Source organism: Pinus tabuliformis, chromosome 1_2 (assembly GCF_031772625.1).
Source record: "Pinus tabuliformis cultivar Carrire ecotype Pingquan chromosome 1_2, CPIR1, whole genome shotgun sequence".
Taxonomy (NCBI): domain Eukaryota; kingdom Viridiplantae; phylum Streptophyta; class Pinopsida; order Pinales; family Pinaceae; genus Pinus; species Pinus tabuliformis.
This window is the reverse complement of record NC_142298.1, coordinates 402,485,378-402,500,900: the sequence shown is the minus strand read 5'-3', so window position 1 is coordinate 402,500,900 and position 15,523 is coordinate 402,485,378. Positions and strand designations below refer to the sequence as shown.

Sequence of the window (15,523 nt, the reverse complement as noted above, 5' to 3'; positions counted from 1 at the left end):
GATACCACCAACATCGAGGAACATAGAGGGCTTGATGCTCTTGATTAAATGCTAGTTCCATACCCTCATACAAGACAGACTCCAATGGAAACATTGCAATCCCCCCAATCTTGAAATCCTGAAAACTGTTAAATCTGTTGGATTTTGAGTGGGATCTAAAATTCTACTTTTCTCCATAGGAAATCCAATGGGGTTGGAACCACTCTCAAACATCCTGAAGCAATTAATGGTAACGTTAAAAACTTAAGTGAAATTCCTTTTACTTTAACAATTTAACATTATCATTAATTACATAACATTGGTAGGGCCCTATGGTTGAATATTAGGCTGCCCTGCTCATAAATTATTGCTTTTTTAAAAAGAAAATGTGTTCCAAGGGTCCTTAGCTGCAATGTATGAAATGTAAAAAGGCCAGTGGTTCAGTGCCAAACTGGACTCTTTCGGTGACTCCATGGCAACAGTTCAGACCAGTTTTCGCTTGAAAGCAGTCAGACTGGCCAGTTCAGTCCAATCCGGTCAGATTCTTGTAACACTCATCCCATCACAGTTTTCCAAGGCATTGGGCATAGATCAAGCGAGGTTCTTTATCTAATTCATTCAGGTGTGCATGGACCAATGTCTTCAAATTCCTCAATGTGTAGGCTGTACTATGCCCTGTTAATTGATGATTCCTGTAGGAAGGCTTAAATTTATTTAATGAAGACTAAGAATGAAGTGTTTAGTAAGTTCTCATAATGTAGAGCCCCAGAGAATTACATTGGTCCAAAATAAAGATACTAAGGTCCAAATAATGAAAGAGAGTACACCTCCAAAGACTTCAAGGCCTTTTTTAAAGATGTGGGCATCAAGAGGGAGCTAACAGTACCATACAACCCGCAATAGATTGGGTTTGCAAAAAGGCAAAATGGTCTGCTGTTGAGACAATGATCCACGACATGGATTTTGTCCATGTATCTATGGGTAGAGGAATGCAACACGATTGTCTGTATCCTAAACAAACCACAGGACTTTGAAATACAAGACACCAAAGGAAACCTTCAATAGAGAGAAATCTCAGGCATTACACTTTTGTGCATTTGGCTGTCCTGTTCATATTCATGTGCTTAACAAAAGGAGGACTACGTTTGAACCCTCGAGCATCAAGGGTATATGTGTTGGTTACAATGAGACCTCCAAGGCTTACCAGATCTATCTTACATCATAGTGAAAACCAATTGTAAATCAAGATGTTGAATTTGATGAGGATGGATGGTCCTCTAAGTCTCAGGAGACTCGAATAATGGTTATGGAGGGAGATAAGCTTGTTTTCCTAAAGGCTGAAAAGAACAAAGAAGAAAAATCAGATCCAAATTAGCTAGGTGTTGCTGAAGGACCAGATGCTTTAGTATCATCTAGTTCAACCAGCAAGTCGAGATGGCTCACCCAAACATTGTAGGAGGTAGATGAACAAGTGGGAGTACCTAAAGCTACATTTTGGGTGAGTAATCCTCCTAAAAAGTTTCTGACTCTTGTTGCATTGATGTCATCTATCATTGATAGAGATATTTCTAGCAGTGAGGAAGCTGTTGAAGAACAAGTATGGCAAGATGCTATGATGGAGCAGGATGACATTTGGGAGACAGTTCCAAAACCCACTGTGGAATTAGTGACTGATTCAAACTATGCAGTCAATGACGAAACCTTCCTTAACATGAGAACTTCACCTTGAAAAATTTTGAGGATCAAGATGAAGGGGGAGTAACTTGTTTTAGTGAAGAACACCTTCCTCACAAAGAGGGAGTGTTAATTCTACCTTGTTGCTCCAAATGTGATTCTCCTTCAACGTGGCATGCTTAAGTAAATCCAAAATACCTCACTTATTGCGCAACAGAGACGTTTGTGCCCTTAGTAGAAATTATTGTGAGCTGGAAATGCACCATCCTTGCTGGGGGTGCATTTCCAGCTTAGCAAGGTGCCATCCTTTCAAAATTTAGATGTGCTTTTAGGTTAAGTGTTGTTTATCTTCGGTTAAGTTGCAATTCCAGATTCAGACAAAGCACATGGATTACGGATCTCCAGAATTACATACGGCGCTGTCTCCTCTTATTTTACCTAGTTTAGCTCAAAAAAGTCTTCTCCACCGCACCAAGGTACACACACAATGAGCAAGTCTAGCAACATGTCCACAGTCCACATAGCAACAGTTATGACAACAGTTTGCCTGGGTGCTTGTAAGCACCAGAGTGTGAGTGAGGTGCAGTTATGTAGAGAGGCAGATGGTGCATGCATGCTGAAGTTTTGCAACCATCGATTACAATCAGTTTATTGTTGTGCCAAATTTAGAAGGTTCCAGTTTAGATCAGTGGTCAGTTCATTGTTGTTCCAAACTAAAATGTTCCAGTTTAGTTCAGTTTTCATTTCAGTTCAGTAAGTTAGAACACATGCATGATCTATTCTTAGAGTAGGGCGCAGATACCTAGGTAGTTAGAGCACTTGTATGAGGAGTTTGAGTGAGGGTGCAGATCGCAAGGAATGTGCATGTATACATGCCACAATCATCCTCCAGTTGGGATGCATGAACTCGAACACTATTACTCATGCAGGAAGGTGCACTGGCAGAATCTGCTTACCCTGGTCTGGTTTTTGACATCTCATTGACGAGAAGGTACATGCATGTGCCTAGTTCTTTAGTGGGTGCTCTTATCGAGGAAATTATCCCTGAAGGCTGGACACATTAGTCTAGCCTAGCAGCACCACAGGGATGCACTGGTTTAGTTATTGTAACCCTAATCTCTCTAGATCTATAAAGAGAGGCAGGACGTTTTGTAGATAGGAGTGTGAGACCATCAGTTTTTGAGCTAACTTTTGCTTTGTGATTCTTCCTTTTAAGTTAATAAACAAATGTGCAATTGGGAGCTGCAATAGTGCTTGCTGTCATAATTTATAGATGGAGATTTTATGCAGAGTTAGTACTAATAATCCAATGCTCCGAATTTTCCATTAAACCAGTGTCTACAACTGTGAAGTTTTCAGTCCAGATTTTTGAGTCTCAACTCTCAACAATACATTGTTTGGAAAGTAGTTTAGACTGGTTTTAGTTAGCATTTTGCTCATAAGAAGTGCAGATATGTGTACCATGAAATAAATTTCAACAATCTTAACCAATTGTTCACAGCAAATGAGTCACAGTCTACCAATTCCAAGTATTCCTATAGAACAATCAACAGCACAAACTCTTCATGCCTACACTAGACCACTGGAGGGAATGGATTCCAAATTGATTGTAAGGTAGCGAAAGGAGATCATGATCTTGTGTGGTGTCTGGCTAAGAAGATTAGGCTTGTAGTTGATTAGTAGTTGTGTAAGAAATCTGGAACAGTTTCCAATCATGGTAGCTGTATGGTTTTGACTGTTCTGTGCATTTGGGGTTAGGTTAAGCAAGAAAGATAATCTAACAGCCATCATTTGCCCTTGTGGTCTCATAGCTCTGCTTGCAAATGGAACCTACAACAGCATCCTATGGTTGGGTGGTGGATCACTCCTCTACGACCTGTTTGGTGGATAATTCATGATAAAAGAAGAGTGTTTGTTTTATATATGTGTGATTTATCTGTGTTCGTATATCTGTCAATTATATTTGAGAATTTTGTTAAGGGACTGACTCTAATTGATGGAAATGTCATTAAGAAGCTTGATAATGAATCTGGGATGGATTTTTATAATGAATTATGGTTATGAAAGGTTATTTCCGCATGTTTAGAAATTCTAGGTTTTGTCATTAGAAGCCAAAGGGACTCAGAGCTGGTAAATCCAAACAGAAAATGTAGAAGAAATTTGATTGGAGTGCCACGATGGCCAAGGGAGGCAAGTCCGGGCACATTGCAATGAATGAAATGGTTGTGGGGGTGAAGAAGATCATATCAGACCCCGAGAATGGAAAAGAAAAACATAAGTCCACATGATCATAATTGAAACACTTTTGCAGGGAAAATTGATGGGAGGCTTAATCACGGAAATCATGACAATCAATATAGCCAAGAAAGAAACCGTATCAATCAGGAATTACTTGAGAGAATTCCCACTCCCAAATTTGATGAGATCAGCAAGACTCTAAACCAAGAGATTGAATAGGCAAGCTTTCGTCTTTATTTTTATTAAATCCTATGAAGAATTATTAGAAAATCTTATTTTCCCCGTTACACCTAGCAGGTATTGAATCTGATTGGTTGTGTAAGATGAAACGGACACATTTTGGTTGGTTCATTGGAAAAGCAGTTACTGTCAATCACAGATAATTGGATACCTATTGTCAGTACTTATGGTAAAACAAGTCTCCAAAACTCTAAATCAGGCATACCATGAACTCTTGAAAAGCTTTGGAGACAAACACGGGAGCATAAATCTGAAAGACTAGAAAGGAATGGAAAACAAGACTACAGGAATAATGACAGAACCCTGCAGTCGGATCTTTTCATTCTACATTGTCCATCACTATTGGGTTCTTTATGCTTAAGGAGATATCTCATTGTGCAGGATCCATGAACTGAAAACAAGATTTATCAACTTGCAGATCAAAGCCAGCGTATAGCAGCAATAGACCAACACGCACTTTTGTAGATAATCATGAAACCATGAAACCTGTTATAACATTTAGTCTATGCATCATGACACTGACAACCAATTTAAGCAAACATTTTGAAGGCTGGGGATAGCATAATAGATAGTGTACATGCAGCCAAACTTCAACAGATAATGGACCTTAAGTTTGAAGGAAGAAAACATGGAAAAAGTGGGGCTAAAAACAGAAGGATGTAACTAGAAGCAAACCCATTCAAAGAGAAGAGGAACTGAGTTGTAAGAACTTCAATAATTGTATAGGTTATCACTGAATTATATTCATCGCTTTACCTCATAAAAAACTCAAAAGTGTTACAAAGGCAACAATGTTAAGATTCAGGAACAATCCCATTAAAACATCCGCCTTGTTTTCTTTTATGCTTATTAGGCTAGGCTCCAAAAGTCATATTTTTTTAATCAAGGTGCTTCCTTAACATCTCGGTGGCGAGCATCCACCACCTATCAAGGTGTGGGATGCTGCTTACACTGTATAACCACCCAGCACAAATTAACGGCCCCTCATTGCCCTGCTTTCACTGACTCAGTTCGCCTCTTGTGGCCAGAGGCCGTCTTCTTATCAATGTGTTTTATTAAATGTAAATCTCTTCGATTATTAAAGAAAGAAAGTATCAGGCATCTTCTCAAATCCCTCTTCAAATGAAAGAACTTTTCTGAATAGGATGGAAATATTATTATACAATCTGTCAGGTTTTGGCCTAGTCATCGTGTGGCTCTTCGGTGCTAAAGTCTCATGCAGCCCATTTGTTATCACTGTATGTAATACCTTTACGTTTTACCTGGTGAAACGCTTCTTTAAACAAAAGGAAAGGTTTTCTATTGAGCAATGGAAAATAAAAAGAGAGAACTAGCACCCTTCTATTCAAGAAAATGATACATCTTGACACAGGTGAGAATCGAATCTTTGCCAAGAAAGCTAGACTGATCACATCTTATAACTTGCGAAGCATTTTGATACAAAAAGGGCATATATATACACTAGATAGTGAAAGGATGGACCAGTTCACCAAAAAATCGAATCCCTTGCATCTTCAGAAGCTTTGCCCTTTATTTCAGGGCAAAATTTTCCACATACCATCATCCTAATTCGAGGTATTACTATGGGCACTCGCAATCTGGATATAGCGATTTTTCCATCCGGGTCAATCTGAGAACAACCAGCATCCATCCTAAATCTATGTTAATATTAGCAATCAAGGGCCCAGTTGCAACAGGGCTCCAATCTCTGACAAAACAAACCCTTCTCCATACACCAAAGATGTTTGACCAATATAGAACAGTATATGGGAAAACAGCCAGACTCATCCTAGCCTTGCAACCTTAAGCCAATTTCCTTTCCATCCTTCCAAGCATGCAGACCATTAGAACTTTCCTGGAACGCAACGCCCCAGCCAGCCAGCAGACAAGAACTTTCAAAGTGTAGAGAAATGCAAAATGAATGTGAACTGTGTTGTGGGCTGGACAACACAACAACGAGAAAAAAACATGACATTGTGATAGTTCATTGAAAAAACATGCAGGAAGAATTTGCAAATCATGCAGTAAATAGTTGGAGAGCATTGCTTTTGCATTGACATTGCTTTCTCTTAGGATTTTGACTCCCCCGGAGGAAAATCCCAGTTAATAATGAGGAGGCACGTGATGGCCTGTGAAAGTTCTAAAAACAAAGGAAAAAGAAAACAGAAATGGATAGAAAGGGGACTTGAAGTAAATAAGCAGTATGACAGAGCATATCAATGGCTAAAACATGGTTCATGGTTTGGAGTTTGAATTCTATGGAGGGGAGGAGGAAAGAATGAACATAAAAACATACCTTAGACTGTAAAATGTCTGAAGGATCAAAAAGTTCAGACATTCCAACATTGCCCAAGTCCTCTCTGTACGAAAGCTTCTCTGCGTATCCCAAAGACATGGCTGCTCCGCAGATCTCCCGGTTCCTTCGCACTTGAAACGGCTGGCGAACGACACTTTTGGTGCGACAGGGGAATGATATATAATGGACTGGACTGATTATTCAAGTTGCTGTAGTACTCACGGATCTACATGTATATATTGATGAAGTGTTTTAATCTCAACATTTAAATGAATATGGATGGTTTTGAGAATCATTAAATTGTAATTATTTAAGCTGCTTTAGTATTAACGATGGTACATCTATACATTAATGAAGTGTTTTAGGTTCAAGCTTTACATGGAAAGGGATTATTTTAAGTGAATGGGTATTTGGGAATTTGGGAGTTCTAGGGAAGTGTTCCCCACTTGGTTGGAAATAACTGTTTCAGAATTTTGTTTTGACACCTGGTTTTGCTAGCATTTATTTTCCTTTTTAATTGTATTTAATTATATGCAATGTTTTTAGAGGGTAAATAACTTTGATGGATATGAGACATAAATAAGAATTTCAAGGTTAATCTTATTTTGTGAAATCATTTCTAGGACTCATTTTGTTAAGCACAAGTAATTTGTGATTTGTCAATTATTATTATTTTTAATTATTAAGTTTGGGAGGTTTTTTTATTCGAGATAATGGAAAAAAAGTTTGTCAATATTGTTTGTCAATATTTTTAAATGTCTATAAAAATTATATAAATAATGGTTTGTTTCATATGTCAAATTAAAACATATATAAATATAAATCTTAAAATGGAAATTAATGTTAAATAATTTCATTTAAGAATTATCTATGTAGATCAATTTAATTTAGAGAAAAAAAAAATAATAAAATAATTAATTAATTAATTGGATAAATATGAAATACAAAATCATGAGTTTTAACAAAATCATAGGCAAAAACTAATAGATTAAATAAATATAAAGTACAAAACCATGAGCTATAATACTTTTCTCAAAAACTACTTTAACACAATCAAATCCAACCACTAAAAATCAATGATTTACTATGTTATAGAATCAAGTGATATTTATTTATATATTTAATTTAATAAAAAATAAAAATCAAAGTTTAATAATATTTTAAAAACCAATGAAGATTAATAAAAAATAATTAATGTTAATGTAGGTAGTTCAATTTGACCATCAAAATTTAACATAATAAATTTATTATACAAATTATGTGCATGATCCATTAAAATAATTAACATAAAATATAACTATATATATTAATACTAACATAACCTCCTCCATAACACATCATGATTGAATCAATGCTCTACTTTGACATTGTAGTTCCATTATGCATGCTCCACCTCAACACTTCACATATCCTTGCTACCAATCCTCACTTTGTCACCCAAGGTTGAGGTTTGACATGCATTTAAGATGAGGAAGCATTCTAGAGAAGTTAAGTCAACATTCTCTTATGCTTAACTATTTTTTTTCAACAAGAAAAAGTTAACAGATTTATATATTTATATAAAAGTGTTTACATCAACAAAATTTTGCATATTGCAAATATTGTTTTTCATCCGTAGACAAAAATATCGTCCACTTGTCTCCCATATATCAAAATAAAGACATATCACAATATATATCAGCAATCAAAAACTGATAACCCAGATACCAAAATATACTACCAAGATGTCCCAAAAAATAACAAAAGATAAGAGTCACACCCCAAGGAAATCAACAAAAAGGAATCTGGTTAGTAGTTATCAAACCCCCAGCAACAAATTCTTCTGCAAAAATAGTCCCTAGTTGTACCTCCAAACCTTTTTAGAAAGGGCATCCGCCTACCCATTTAATTCTATGAAAATATGTTCTATGTTGATATAGTTGAAAGAGTTGTACGATCTTTTGACCCTCTGCTTCCAATGGCCTAGAGAAGTTATGTCCAAATAGTAGTTTCCCTTAATCCATTCAATGACAAGCTTAGAGTCTCCAAATATCTGTAAAGAGTCAAAGCCAAGGATTTTGCAAAAAATAAAACCCCCCATAAAGCAGATATTTCAGTTTTCGTATTAGAGCCCCCTCCACATCCCCAATGTAGTTTAAACAAATGTAAATGGTCCAAAATTATCACCCTGCCACATCCATAAGTAGATGATCTAGCAACCCTATTAAAGTATGCCTTTGGGAATACTCCCATCGTCAATGTTGTAATGATCAATCTGGACTTTACAAGCCTTTTACTAGGCCCCAATTCCAAGAATTATCCCAAAATCTTAGAAACTATAAGTTTGAGGACCGGTTCTCTATTTTCAAAAATTAAACAGTTCCTAGTGTGCCAAATACCCCACACCATGTATTGGGGAAGAGAGGCAAATGCAGGGCAATGTGAGCATCAATCCTTTAAGAAGGATTCCAAATCCCTTCCATTCCAAGCAGTATGTATCTTTAGCTCCATTAAAACAAAATTCCAAACATCCAAAGCAAAATGGCACTTCAAAAATAAATGTGTAATGTTCTCCTCTCCCTTTCTACAAATTGAGCAAATCCCAGGACCTACAAAGCCTCTTTGGCAGAGATGTTTCCAAGTAAGTATTTTATTCCTCAAGAATAACCACCTAGGAACCTTCAACTTCAATGGAATCCTCCACCTCCATTATTTGACATGCCACCAAATTGAATTAGAGTTTGTCATAGAAGATGTAATGGATATATGCGTCCTTAGCAGAGATCATGCCCTCTGTTGTACTACCATTCCAAATAAGAGTATCTATTTGGTTTAAGGAAGAAACTCGAGTAAAAGAAAACCTATGAAAGATGTGAGGCCTGAAAAGAAAAAAGTTCAATAGCCATTTGTAGAACATTTGGATCCACCCCAAATTCAATAAAAATAGTTTTTTCCTTGCTAGGAAATAACCTTATAGCCTTGTTGAAATTGTCAATGATCTTGTAATACCGTCTCCATTTCATAAGGGCCCCCATCCCAAACAATAAATGATCATCAACGAAAAATAGGTGGGTAATAGAAAGGTGTCTCGTGACCTTGATACCAACAATCTAACCCAAGCATTTTTCTTTAATAATCAAATGACTAAGGCTCTCAATGACAATGATGGGTAGAAGGTGAGAAAGTAAGCAACCCTGCCTCAGTCCTGTAGTCACCCTGAAAAAACTAGAAGGGGCACCATTTATAAGAACAACAAACTAAACAGTAATCACACAAACCATGATCCACTGCACCATATTATATGAGAGTCCAATCTTAGTAAGAACTAAATGAAGAAAGCCCCAATCAATGCAGTCATATGCTTTTCGCGTATCTAATTTTAGAATTAAGCTACTTAGGGTTTTGGATTTTGTCGAAAATATACGCTCTTGCACTATAGAAATGGCATCATGGATTTGTCTCCCTTTGAGAAATCCAAATTGTTATAAGGAGATAGAATCTGAAAGTCTATCTTTGAGCCTAAGAGCAATAATATTTGAAATCAACTTATATAATAAATTGCACAAAGATATAGGCCTATACTCTTGAAAAGAGGCAAGCTTCGAAGTCCAGGGAAAGTTGGTGGAGGAGTCAAGAGTTCAATGGAGGATTTCGGGATCCCTTGACTCCTCCTATGCTTGATTCCACTAACAAGTCAATATATCTCTACTATCAGTCTAGAGCAAGTTGAATGGATGAAACTAAATGATATGTTTCATATGAAAAGCTTGAGGTTTAGTGTTTCTAGCATTTATTCACTTGATTATTTAATATGTTTTCCTAGCTCCACATTCCTTATCTTAACCATAGTGGTAAGCCTCGAGCATTTGTATATATGTTATTGTTGTGGTAATAGGTACAAACCCCACTCTCTGTATGGATGTTCCCTTACTTTCTTGTCTAGACACATGAACCGCTTTAGAATACACTTTTTGAGAGGTGAAAAAATTCCATTCCTGAGTAACCAGAGCTCCAAAAAAGAAAACTCTTCAAGAAAGGGGAGACCAAACATAACTACTCTAGCAATTCAAGTAGCTTTCTTTCTCGAGAAGGAAGGTAGGACCAACTAAATATGTGAGGCACCCTAGGAAGGATGGTTTGGATGTCGTACCAAGGTGCTTGTCTAACTATGTCAAGGAGGAAGCTCGGTCAAAATATTATCGAGTTGGGATAATCTTACCTCTATCTAGCTCTTTGAGGGGAAGAAATATGAGGCATAATGCATTGAAAGCCAATAAATAAATAATAAATGTGCCCATTTTGTAAAGCACCATTATAAGTTTTAATTGTGTATATATCAATGGTTTTTTTGTATATCTGCCCTTATTTATCCATCTTCGATAAGGACCTAATGGATGCCCTATGTACATCTTATTCTACAATGAATGTGGAGTGAATGTATGTTTGTGTTCTAGTTATTGTCGCACTTGTGCACTCATGGTTTAAGAGAGTAAGATAAACAACTGACAAACTCCACCTTTTCCAGCAATAGGTTATGATGCCATTTTGACAAAAATCATAGTTCCATTCATGGTTCCACTTGGATCATAGTTCACCATAGCCCATTAAGGGATTTTCCTCATGTCTAAATTAATCAAAACCTCATAAAAACTTAAATCATAATTATGGTAAAATCTATTGATTTAAAATTATGTTATAATTTAGAAACATTATTAACATCTTGAGTGAACACTCCACCTATCATTAGGGGATCTAGATAAAGTTTTTGAAAGGGAGCAAAGGTGTGAAATATGCTTCCTACACTAATCAATATGTGCAAAATAAATAAATAAACATGGTTACATTAATAAACAACACATAAACATACAATCATTAAACAACACAATAACTTGGGAAAAACCCTAATATGAGAAAAAATTGACACTCCAAAGCACACTTGATGTCTTTTTCAACAACTATAAAATGGTTCAGATACATTAGAGAGTTTCCATGCTATCAACAAGAGTATTCAACAACATAAATGTTCTAGATAAATTTTGACAACATAACACTAAGTTAAAAGACTCTCTCTACTCCCAACCCAAGCACTCAATAAATAGGTTCAGCAAAAATCATAAACCATTTATGGCTTTTTGATTCTACATCTTGGAAACCACCAAGAATTAATTGGCCCACTACTATTACTACTGCTCAAAATTTAGTCCCTATTATGCTTAGTGTTTATTCCATTCTACAACTCAACATTTATTGAGATCAGTATAATGCTGCACAATTCCAATATGCATGACTCTTGTCCCAATAACTTTGAGTGATAGAAAAAAGTTAAACACCAATGAGAATAAATAAGTTCAAAAAAGGAGGGAACACATGGAGGGATCTTTCTCAGTTTATGAATTCGTGGAGGAGCAAGAGATTCAAAACATGACAATTTTCTTTTACTTTATTTATATATCCATCTAGTTATATATGATATTGTAGTTGATATAGTCTTTGTCTATTTATTTGTGACTTTGTCTTGCTAATGTATGATCTTAACAAGGAGGTATTTGACATGCTAGAAGCATGATGAGTTTTGACATTTTTTTTGTTAACGTACTCTAGGCATGCCAGAAGCATGTGGTTTTTGGGCTGGAGGAGATGTAAATTGGATTGTTAAAGTTGTATGACATCCAAATGGACAAACATGTGTATATTTTATTTTAGAATATAAAGTTTTTTCTTCTTCTTTTCAAGGGAGTCCAAAAAGGAGGGGAATAATTGTTGGGAACCAGGTGGTTCACTTCATGATGTAAATAATAATAATTATTTATTGTTGTTGGATATATTGTCTTCCTACATTATTAGAATGGGCATACATAAATACATGTATTTGGTGATAATTCATGTCTTGGTAAAGGACGTGACTTAACATTATTACAAATTAATAATTATATAATATTTTTACTATGACTATTATTACATGAGTATTATTTATTACATAACAATTACCCCATTATAACCCTAGTTGCAAGATACCTTTGGTATATTACAAGTCTTCCCCCCTTAAAAATGCTTTATCCCCAATGCATGGGTAATGAAACCAACCTCCAAAAAAATGAACCATTTAGTTGTAACTTTCATGTATTTCATAAGGTTGAGAACACCATTGTGTTATATAAAGCCTTGAATCATATGGTTGCATAAAAAAAGATCAATCCATCCAAGGTGGGCTTGTTCTTCTTCGAGGATAAGATTATGGATTCGATATTCTCTATTGTTGAACTTAAGGCACGTATACCTTTAGATGCTTTGATATGTGAGTATAATATTGATTATAGTTCATTACTTTAGGATGTTCGTACATTTGTTCTACACACTACTTATGTGATTTGGGTGTTGATAGAGTACCCTATAAGTTGATCTTCCTTTATCTTCAGTTTAACATTGTTGGGATTTACTTGTATCGCCATGGCGATGTTTGATATTTTTTATTTAGCCATGACAACATCCTTCGACTAACATATAGCTTCATTAACGGTGGTTGTTACAACAAAATCTAGTAGGGTTAATGCAAAGCCTCACTAGGCAACCTAGATCTTATGGCAGCAAGAGATCAACCACTATTGTCACCTTAATGGCTTCTCTCCAGCTATTTAGTGTGGATATTATCCCCACAAGGGAGGCTTCTCTAAAGAAATTATCAACAATATATTCAACTAATGAGGTCTCAAGGGTGATGCAAGGTCTAATAATTGAAGGGAAGGCACCAACCAAACCTTGAAAGGTTGAGATCAAAGTTTCCAAGAGCTCAAGTACACTTTCTTAAGACCTTTATGACTCAGAAGAAAATTGTTATAAGTTAGGGTTTAATGATATGCAAATTTAGGGCATATAATGGTATATAACAACTTGAGAAATATACCATGGGATATAAGATCAACAAAGGAGGAAACATTATCAAAGAGGGAAGCAAGGGATAGGTAGAAATGAAGTTTTTATTGTTGAAAATGCATATGACAACAATGTTTATCTAGATGTCAACTCTAATTTTGGGGTGAAAACATGAAATAAATGTTAGAGTTTACATTTTTATATTTATCAAATGCAATCCCTTTTAAAAATACAACAACAAATAGACAATAAAATGCTATAAAATGTAGATTTAAGCTAACCCTGACCCTAGTTACCATGAATTAAGAAGAAAAAATAGGAATTAAGATGATCTTCACAACTAGTCTAGTGCTTTCTCTTAATTGGGCAATGAAGGTCTGTGATAGAGGCCTTGGACGAAGAGGGTGGAAGACTAATTTTATTCCCTTAGAAACCTTTTCAACTTATTTATATGGGAGACTTAAGGTCAATGGATGCATGAACCAAGTTCCCTCGATGGAGTCTTGCAAAACATTTTTTTTAAGAAACGAGTAAGGGTTTTGTATTAATAAAAAATTGGATTATGGGCTAGAACCCTTACAAGATATTTTTATTCTTTAACAATGGAAGTATTCATGAGTCCATACAAAATTAATGCCAACTCTAGAGTTGCATTTCTTTCCTATGCTAAAGACATATCTACTTACGACCCGACAAAAAGTCCTAAGTATGAGAAGGTATTTACAGAGCAACATATATCTTCACAAAGTTTCAACAAAATCTATCATACCCAACCTTAATCCCTCCCATCAACAATGACCAATACCAAGATTTTCATTCCTCTACAAGTGGCGATGTTTTTCTTATCAAAAGATTCCTCCAGAGTGTTGAGAGAAATGACTTCCTCACATAATTCATTCAGATAAAACTCCAAACTACTAAGAAGTCATGGGAACTTGGCTTATAAGAGGAGCTGAGATGATTGTCGTTGTCTATCTGCCATGTCGTCCTACTATTGCCTGGCAACCTACAATGCATCGACCAAGTCCAAAAACTTTTCAAGAAATGTACCAGCAGCTAAACTCTCTAAACTGAAGGAGGGTCCCCCATTGCAGGGAAGAGCCATTTAATTGTCTAGTAAGAGCACCAACAAGCTTAATCTACACCATAAGACCATCAAGGGAAGGTGTCCCATGGATTTTCATGAGAGTAATATACATTGTTATATAATCAAAAGTGAGACACTGCCATGAGCCAAACTGAGGCAAATTTTCCATATCTAGACCAACATCCGACAATAAAATTATCTCCAGCCTGTTGCACGAAGAATGAATCTAACCGCGGTGATTTCCAGCCACTCCCACCAAATGTGAAATAAATGCTTATGCTTCTTTGAGTTGTGGTGAAGTTGGATAACATGACACATGATGAGATGGGGACAAATGGTGGAAACCTTAATGATTAGATGTTGGAAAATTATAATTTCCAGATCTCGATGCCATTAAGCCTTGTAACATGACCCATAAACCAAGTTGAGTGGATTCAGATGACCCTTCCTCACATTGAAACAAATTTCCAAATGTTTCAACATTAAATTTAAAATGAGAACGTCTAGGAATTATTGACATGACGAAGGAATGGGGATGATTTTAATGATGCCATGGTCCATCTCTAATCTGCCTTAACCTAGAGCAGAGCCTTTATTTGCCAAAGCACCACTGAATTTAAATGTTTGTAAACATGAAAAAATTCCAGTCACTCAAACTGAGATGCAATTAAGATAATCATCTGAAGAATGGGAGGAAGATCTAATAATGACTTCTCCATGGCCTTGATCACCTGATGAATAACAATCTTTGAATCATCGAAGGCTAATAGATTAGAGACATTCTCTTCCATAGTTGTTTCCAAATCTTTCCACAAAGCAAGAAACTTAGCTTGTTTATTTGATGCATGGCTAAGTCCCCATGCAAATTGCACCAATTTTTTTTTCGTCAGGTCTAAATATCACCCCTCCTGCTCCTACATCCCCTGATTCTTGCAGAACAATTTTTACAAGCCATAAAGAATGAAGATTTCAAGAAAGATATTTCACTTTTTAACATGACATAAGTAAAAACCATGATTTCATTAATCTAGCATGCAAAATGGAAGAAAATAACATTAAACTTACACATTTTCCACAAGAATCACTTCATCAATCCCATGTTGAGTTGTGTTATATTCTTTCCATGACTATATTAGGTTGGGCATACCTACCTATGGTTT

The 15,523-nt window shown here is 35.9% G+C and overlaps 1 protein-coding gene across 1 annotated transcript in view; it reads right to left on the bottom strand.

Annotated features, from left to right (window-relative positions):
• SRT1 (sirtuin 1) overlaps positions 1–6,671 on the bottom strand; it is a 318,614-nt gene extending 311,943 nt beyond the window's left edge. Inside the window, exon 1 of the mRNA XM_089395271.1 lies at positions 6,428–6,671. Coding sequence (XP_089251397.1) covers positions 6,428–6,526 — 99 coding nt within the window. The 5' untranslated portion in view covers positions 6,527–6,671. The remainder of the gene's footprint in view (positions 1–6,427) is intronic.
• Positions 6,672–15,523: the final 8,852 nt, after the last annotated feature.